Genomic DNA, 8,986 nt, shown 5'->3' on the forward strand with positions numbered 1-8,986 from the left:
TACAGTATAAGTAAAAATGTGATACTAGAGAGGAGAAAGGGAGTAATTTATTCCACATTCAGTAGTTTAGTGCCTCGGTTTCGTTCAGTGTTCTCAGAATTTAATTTAATTTAATACAATTATTAACAGTTCATCATTCAATATAAATTATTTTCAAATGAACAAAACCATTCACATTAGTCAGGCTGCTGCTGTTATTGGCATGTTTCCCATTATAGTGTCTTATAGGTTTTTCAAATTAAGTTGTGCACTTCAGAATGGTTGAAATTATAGGGGAAGCGATATTCCAGAAAATACCCTGCTGGTTTTATTTCTAATGCAAACATAAATGAGGAATGGGAGGAAATCTGAGGTAGTGAGTCTTAGATGTCAGCTCATTCTGTATTGATTCCAATTAATACAAATAGGCAAAATGTGTTCTCATTACAGTGAGAATATGATTAAAGTTTGTATAAAAGGTTGAAACTTGAGTTATTTGCTGGGAAGCAAATTTCCCCAAGCAAAATGATAAAAGCTACAATATTATTAAGTTTAACATATGCCAAGCATTGGTTTTATGTAAGAGTCAGTATACTACAGCCCTCTGGCCAAATCTGGCCCACTGCCTGTTTTTGTAAATAAAGTTTTAATGGAACACAACCATGCCCACTTGTTTACGTATTGTCTATAGCCGCTTTTCCTTTTGAGGAGAGAGAGAGAGAGAGAGAGAGAGAGAGAGAGAGAGAGACTGTCAGTTTTGCAAAACCTAAAATAGGAACTTTCTGGCCCTTTATGGAAAAACTTTGCTGAAGTCTGCTCTACTTTTTAACTTGTTTTAACAGCCTTAGGGGTTATTCTTTGTCTCCTATTAGGAAACTGAGGCACAGAGAATTTATAGAGCCTACTCATAATCATACATCCTGTCAATGGAAGAGCTGGAATTCCAGCTTTCTCAGTCTGCCACTAAAGCCTATGACTCTTAGTACTTTGCTATATGGTTGACCGATTTGTTCTGTATGTAGATTTCTTCTTTCATCGTGCTTGATTTGAAATCTCACTCTAGGTCTCTTACAATAATTCTATTTCCTTGCCTGAATTACACTTGAGATGAGAAATTAGAGCTGATTTCTATTCCTTTTAAGGGAGTCGGGAGGTCCTAGACCAGGCGCATCAAATCCTAACTTGGTTTATCGGATAAGGGAACCAGTTGTATGGGGGTGTGATAGCATCTGAGGATAAATCCCAATAGACATTATTTATTGTTTCCTATATAGGAAGCTAGGCAAAAAATAAGGCATGCTCCTTATATGAAAATAGGTCACGGTGTGGTGGAAAAACAAATAAGAAAGTACAGTTGACCCTTGAACAATGCAGGGGTTAAGGGCACTGATCAGCCATGTAGTTGAAACCTGCCTATAACTTTGGACTCTCCCAAAACTTAACTATTAATGGCCTAGTGTTGACCGGAAGCCTTACCAAGAACAGAAACAGTAGATAAACACATATTTTGTATGTTATATGTATTATATACTGTATTCTTACAATAAAGTAAGCTAGAGAAAACATTAAGAAAATCATAGGAAAGAGAAAATATATTTACTGTTCATTAAGTGGAAGCGGATCATCATAAAGCTTTTATCCTTATTGTCTTCACATTGAGTAGGATGAGGAGGTAGAGGAGGAGCTGGTCTTGCTGCATCAGGGGTGGCAGAGGCAGAAGTGATGGAGGAAGTGGAAGGGGAGGCAGGTGAGGCAGGCACACTTGGTGTAACTTTTGTTTCTTTAAAAATTCACATATATAAGTGAATCTGTGCAATTCAAACCTGTGTTGTTCAAGGGTCAACTGTAGATAGTCTCACTACCTTGTGGGGAATGCTATGATAGAAAACTGCACAGGGAGGGCTCTCCTAAGCCACATGGGTGTGGGAGGGGATGGAACCCAGGGACATTGCTGGAAGAGGCAATCCCCAATGGAAGTTGGTCAGAAAAAAATTCTAGGAGGGTCTTCAAAACCAGAGAGAGCTTTGTGAGGAAGAGCACACTGAATGTCTTGGCATGGTATTATTCTGGAGGCTCTGAGAAGTTGGGTAAGAGACGGAAAGGGGTCAATTCACTAAGGTCTTTGAACATTTATGTCATCATGGTCAATAATTTTCACTGTTTCCATGTTGACTGTGGGAAAAATATGTGAGCAATTTTAGTATATGTAAATTGTTTTAAGATTTTTATTTTAAATCCTATAGTTTCAGGCCAATGTTGTCCTTGTTCTCATCAAAATGTAGCATTTGAAGTACCTATATTAGAGTTTCATGGGATGCTTGGTTAAAATGTAAATCATTGGGCCCCACTCACACCTCATACATCCAGCTGTCTGTGGAATAGTGGCTACAAATCTGCATTTAAGAAATGCAGGTGAGGCCAGGCATGGTGGCTTATGCCTGTAATCCCAGCACTTTGGGAGGCCAAGGTGGGCAGATCACGTGGTCAGGAGTTCAAGAGCAGCCTGGCCAATATGGCAAAACCCCTCTCTACTAAAAATATAAAAATTAGCTGGGCGTGGTGGCATGTGCCTGTAGTCCCACCTACTTAGGAGGCTGAGGCAGGAGAATCACTTGAATCCAGAAGGTGGAGGTTGCAGCAAGCTGAGATGGCGCCGTTGCCCTCCAGCCTGGGTGACAGTGAGGCTCTGTCTCAAAAAAAAAAAAAAAAAAGCAGGGGATTCTTATTCCAGGTGACTCTTATACACTCCACAGTTTGAGAAGCATTGAAGGATAGTTTTAAGAAGAAATCGGGGGAAAATACATCCATAGAAGGGCTGTTAAGGGTCTGAATGCTGGTACCTGGGCTGCAGAGAGATTTTGGAAGTAGTTTGGAAATAAACATGGACAAGAGTTTGTTATTCATTGAATGTGGATGGTGGCTAGCAAGAAGAAAGGAAATGCCTTTCCTTATTGAAAAAAATATGACTTAGGCTATTGATATGAGACACAGAATATTTTCCTCACACCCAAAACTGTACTCTTCCTATCTTTTGTCCTAGATTAATTCAGATTCTTGTTCAATAAATTTCCCAGTTTTTGCTCTGAAATGAAACCTGATAGCCACTTTGGAAATGGGTGCCCAGTTTAGTTCCATAGAAACTCAAAGGCACATCCAGAGTAGTTGGTTGGAATTTGTATTTCTTGAGATGAAGAGGCTGGTATGTAACAGGGTGTATTTGAAATTGTCTTGCCAAATGAGAGTGCTGTGGAGCCTGGCAAGAAGGGCAGTGTAGTTCCATGATGGAGTCTGTTCTGTAGGCAGATTGGCCATGAGAGCTAATAAAAATTTGTTCATGAATTAACATCATTACAGTTTTTTTTATACTGTGAAAAAATATTATTTGGTTGATTGTTTTTATCCTCCCACACTTCTGTTGTTCAAATCCTCCAAATGACATCTTCAGTCTTCACAACTCCACAAGCTAATCTGTTCTAGATAATCCAAAAGTGGGATAAGACTTTCCTCTCCCGTTTTTGAAGGACACACCTTTGAGGATACAGTTTGCCTTGGTTGCTCTGAATAACACAAGAAAATAGCGTAAAATCCTGCTGTGATCTAAGCAAAGCCCCAAGCCGCATACTTGTTGAAAAGAACATAGCTAAGAGAGTCATCAGAACTGAATTCTGCCTCTGGTTAGTTATGTGGCCGTGGCCCAGTATGTGACTGCATATTGATATCGAATGAGACACAAATTTAACCCTCAAGGAGCTTATACTTAAACAGAAAAGGCAGAGTCAGGGGTTGGAGAGGTAGTTTGGCTTCAAGGAGGAAGCACTATTTGAGCAAAAGCTTAAAGAACAGATTAAATTTTCAGGCATAGAAGGAGGTGGAGGGACATAACCAGAAGCCCCAGCTGAGTCATACTGGAAGACAGACAAAAGTTTATATTGGATGGATTGAAGGGTATGTAGGAGAAGATACATACCTGGCAGGGAGACGCCACAATTCCTAAGATTGTTTTCCCAGGGCAAGGCTTATCTATTTCAGGACAGATGTACTGATCCCTGAGATACCTTCAAATATGGGAAACTCTACTGCACAATTTGTGGTAGTGTAGGACTGTGTTCATGCTCTCTTCTGGTAAAAAAAAATTCTTAAAAAATAAAAAGGAAGGGTATATGGGAGAAAATTAGGCAGTACAGGTGAGTAGGGAGAAGATCTTGCAAGGTCTTACAGGTTAGTCTTTGGAGGTTGCATTTCATTCTAGGCAATGCTTAGGAGTAGAAGACCAGGATATGTATTGGGAGACTTTGGAGATTCTATAGGTAAGAAAGGAGCCTGAACTAGAATTGCGGCCTTTAGAACATCCAGGAAGGGAACAGGGCGGGATGCACCTGGAAAGAGGACTCTGTGGGTTCTGGGAGAAGCCATCTCAGTGTCAATGTCCATCGCAATCCTGGTTCTTTTGGTGTGTGGGGGGTATGTTTAGGCTCTGAATTTAGTTTTGGACTTTCTCCACTTACTGGCTGTGTGCCTCACCCTAAAACTCAATTTTTTCTTCTCTACAGTGGGAATAACAAATGTTCTGGTTGTGAAGAGTGCATCTGAAGTGCTTACACAGCGTCTGGCACATGCAGAGAAATTAACTTACAAATGTTATTTTTCTGACTTCTCGCCTCCACTCCACTTACCCTGTCAGGAAAAAATAATTCACAAGGAATATCAAAACAATGATGCACCCTAGGATTATCCAAGTATCTTAGCTGAGTTATCTCACTCTAGTATAGTGGCAGAGTTACAGCTAGAGAGTGCTAGAAACCCATGCTTTAAACATCCTGCAGTGCACACCTCAGTCTCGTCAGTAAGGACCTCACTTTCTTCTGAACTGAGGCTTGTGAAAGCTGGCCTGGAAAGCCTTATTCAAGGAGATCAGGCTGTGTCTCTGATTGGAGCAGCCACACTCCACATCTGTAATTTGATTTGTTCTATTGCAGATGATGTACTGGGCAGAGGTGAGTGTGGATTGGTGAAAATCTGTTTTTATGACTGGCAAAGCAGTGCAGGGGGGTCTTTCACTGATAAGAAGCATCATCAGTAGGGTTTGTCCCTGATGCCTTTACCACAGCATCTGAACACCTCTCAAGTTTTTCAAGGCCAGCTCCAGTTTCAGTGAGGAGAGTGTGGGCTTTCTATTCCCCAAATATTCTTACTACAGTTAATGTGTAGGTTACTGCCCCAGCCTAACTGCAGGTTTCCAGATGTGAGTTCCATGTAGGCAGAAACTGTCCAGTTCTTGAAATTGAATTACTTCCTTGTGTATGTGTTTTTTTTCCTGCTTAAAGCTCTTTGGGATGCTTCCTCTCAAAAGTCTTTGAAGAATAAGAGGTTAAGCTAAGACAACCTGAATCAATTTTTTTTTTGTAAAAATGCGATCGAAATTATCCCCATAATTCAATAAAATAGCTTTTTCCCTTCTTTCTTTTTACTCTGTTGGAAACTATGCAACAGAAACAAAGTAAGAAGTCTCTACCTTAATTTTAAAGATAACTCTTACATAAGGAAGAAAGTCATTATGCCAGGCCAGGGGGAGAGTGGAAAGGGGAAATTTAGAGAATAGAAACAAACTCAAGCATCTTGTAAATTTTGAGTGAATTGTAAACACATAATGAATGAATGAGAAGGGCCAGCCAGGAGTCTGTGAAATGATCCAGTTGGGAAATGCCTAATGCATAAACACAAATCTTGGTGACAGGTAGGTTAGCTATCTGTGAACTTTCTAAAGGTTAAATAAACAATAATAGGATTTTGTCAATGTGCCAAAGTGAGTTTAAACCATGAAAGACATGATGCAAATATGCAAGTACCTTTAATTGGGCATAATAAAAAGTAATGAGGTATGGTTAAAATAATAACATTTAGAACAAGAGAGAAGTTAGGGAGAATTTTTGTCTAAAAAGCCAAAAAGTGATAGTTGATTGGTGATTTTGTTGTTGTCAGGAGATAGAATTTTCTTAATATAATAAATTAGGTACTTTGGCAAGTGAAATGGGTTCTAGGCCAATTGCAAGACCTTAGGATTCCCTGGCAGCTAGAAACCTTGGCACTCCCAAAAGACAGCTTCAGTTAAAATGACAGATGAACACGAGTCTTCAAGTCAAAACTACTGTTGTACCACGTCCGTTGAATGTTTGGTGATTCAAGTCTCTGTTATTCAGGAACTGATTCTGTTTTTCCTCCTGTCAAAACCTTTGGTTGATTTTGACTGTAGTAGCACATCTGGCAGGAATATGACAGAAAAAAATTAAGTTAAAAATATAATTTCTATTCCATTATTTTTTTCTGTAAAAGGCTTTATGGGGAAGAAGGGAAGAAGGTTGCCATGAGTAGAGACGATACTTGCCTCTGGATGACCCAGATAGGTTTTCCTTTGACTGCCATTCACCACAGTTGACCTCCTTAGGCTCCGAAGTGTGAGAAGAGCTTCATTGCCAAGTTAGTGAAAGAAGCAGATGACTTACTTTTGCTTGAGTGGGTCTGTAGACCTCGGGAGATTAGCCATTTCTCTTAGAGTTTGGTGTATGTATTAAGATACAGCATGTATGCAGGTATATATAATACATATATGTGTGTATACACATATATATATTTCTGGTTTGTTTAATATCTTTTAACAAATTTTAATGGAATTTTTTGAACATGTACAAAAGAGAAAGAATCCTATGATGAACTCCCATGTATCCATCATCCAGCTTCAACAATGATCAACCCATAGCATATTGTGGTTCATGTTGACACTCATCCACTTCTTTCCTTCCCCATCTCTCCCCATTATTTTGAGACAAATGAGGTCCTGGGATTTCATGAAAATATTATGAATATCTGATTTGTGAGAACAAGATTTCCCAAAGCATGATCCCCAGAAACCTAGTCCTGCAAAACTACTGCAAAAATAAAGTGTTCTAATCTCCAAACGTTTTAGGCAAGTGTTAGATATCATCTCTCTTTTTTGAAGAATTGTCCCATACGTGAATACATTAATGGTTCTTCACCTAAGAACTAATTTAAAGCAGTATCTTCCAAACTTAATTGAGTCAGGAATTCTTTATTTCCAGGAGAGTCTATTTACATTGTGAGGAAGAAATGTTAAGAGACAGTATTTACCACATTTGCCAGGCACTCACTATGTGTCAGGTTTGCTGTTAAATGCTTTTTATGGGAATTACTTCATTTAATCCTTATAACAATCCTATGAGGTGAGATTGACAGATGAACATATTACCCCATTTTCAGATGAAGAAATTAAAGCTCAGAAATAGAAAATAATTTGATAAAGGTCACAGCAGGGGCAAGATTTTCTCCCAGGTCTGAATGACCCTTGAACCTGAGTTCCCAACCCTCATGCTATGCAGTTGGAGAAGGGGTATTAACAATATCTGATGACATGAGCATCCTCTGGTGGCTTTAATGTATTCCACTTTTTGATTTGAAAGGCACTGGGAAGTTTATCTAAGACAATAGAGGCGAAAATAATCGGAAAGGTACAAAAGTTGTTTTGTACCTTCTATCATCTAAAAGGTACAAAACAATTTTTTTTCTATGGAAGTATAAAATATTATTAATCAATAATGTTGTACTCCTATTTTCTTATGCTAACAAGGGAAACAAAAATACAACAGAACATACACGATCAGTCATTAGGCTAAGAACTTTGTTTAGTAATATTTTATATTTCCATAGAAAAATTGTTTTGTGCTTTGTAGATTATTTTCACCTCTATTGGCTTAAACTTCCCAATGCCTTTCAAAAAAAATTAGGTTAAGCATTTTTTTTATTCATCAAATAAGAAACAGAAAAGATATATATCTTGCCAGAGGTTTGAAGTTCATTACAGAGCTGGAATCAGAATGTAGATATTTATGTCCAGGGCAATTTTTTTTGGCTGCACTGTGAATATTGCATTGACAAATAGGATATTCCCCCAACTCCTGGCTTGTTCTGGTTGGTGTAAACTGGGGAACCAAAGAACTGGGAGGGAAGGGAGACTGCCTTAATCCAGAATTACTTGATAGTGGAGAGTCCATTAGTGTTAATACTGTTTTCAGGGTTTTTCAGAGGCAAGGTCTAGTGCTTCTCTTAGCATTTATATCATGTTTTGCATATTTTCAGGTAGGAAAGGAAAATCTAAAGATTTAGTTTTCTTAGGACAAACTGTGAACTACCATCATAGTCCATTGCTTCTTTACACGTGAAAAACCCTGCCAGTGCTCATTGTGATATGCAGTCATCCCCAGGCTGTTTTGGAAGCTCCAGTTCATGGCCCAACAGTGATGGGAGGGGCTCTGTGGAACCACTCAGGGATTCCTCAGTGGAGGTATCCATGATATAGCTGGGAAGATGACCAAATGGTGAGGTGGAAGAGTGGCTATTTACCATCTATCTCATGTTCCTTGTCAAGGTCAATGTATTATTTTCTAGATGACATGTTTGGTGTATTATTCCCTGAGTAAAAAAATATGCAAAAATTAAAATACAGATGTAATTATTTTCAAAGATATTATGGGAAGAAGGATAGTTGTGTAATAGCTACAGAGAATTAAGCACCAGCATTATTAGAGCATTAGCAAGGCAAACTAAACACCTCTGATTAACTGGGCATTTATTCTGGCTGAGACAAACTTGCATGGAGATAGGGAACATTTGGACGTACAGCTGCAAATAATGAATGTTATCACTTCGTTAAAGTAGGTCAAGGTAAGCAAATGTGATTGATAGATTTTTTTCCACATGCTATAATTACCAAAGGCAATTCAGTAGGTTTTAGACCTGGACCATAAAATTATATAATAAGCAGTCATTCATTGTAGGTGATTAAAAATAAATGTCTCCAGACAGATTAAAAGAGAAGAGACACAGAGTAAAGCACCATGATCTCACTGTTTATTATATCCACTCTCGTAATTAAGGAAGGTGTAAATTTAAAACGTATTATTAAATACATGGAGGCACCATGATATAGCAAAAAGAG

General features: G+C 38.5%; 1 protein-coding gene and 1 non-coding gene across 2 annotated transcripts in view; both read left to right on the forward strand.

The window, feature by feature from the left end:
- The window catches only part of OPN5 (opsin 5), a 44,730-nt gene extending 37,663 nt beyond the window's left edge, over positions 1 to 7,067 (forward strand). Inside the window, exon 7 of the mRNA XM_002816969.3 lies at positions 4,530 to 7,067. Coding sequence (XP_002817015.1) covers positions 4,530 to 4,538 — 9 coding nt within the window. The 3' untranslated portion in view covers positions 4,539 to 7,067. The remainder of the gene's footprint in view (positions 1 to 4,529) is intronic.
- Positions 3,939 to 4,101, forward strand: LOC112134104 (U1 spliceosomal RNA). The gene has a single exon (XR_002915677.3). It is a non-coding gene; the product is annotated as a U1 spliceosomal RNA (small nuclear RNA).
- Positions 7,068 to 8,986: the final 1,919 nt, after the last annotated feature.

The sequence above is a fragment of the Pongo abelii genome, chromosome 5 (assembly GCF_028885655.2).
Source record: "Pongo abelii isolate AG06213 chromosome 5, NHGRI_mPonAbe1-v2.0_pri, whole genome shotgun sequence".
NCBI lineage: Eukaryota > Metazoa > Chordata > Mammalia > Primates > Hominidae > Pongo > Pongo abelii.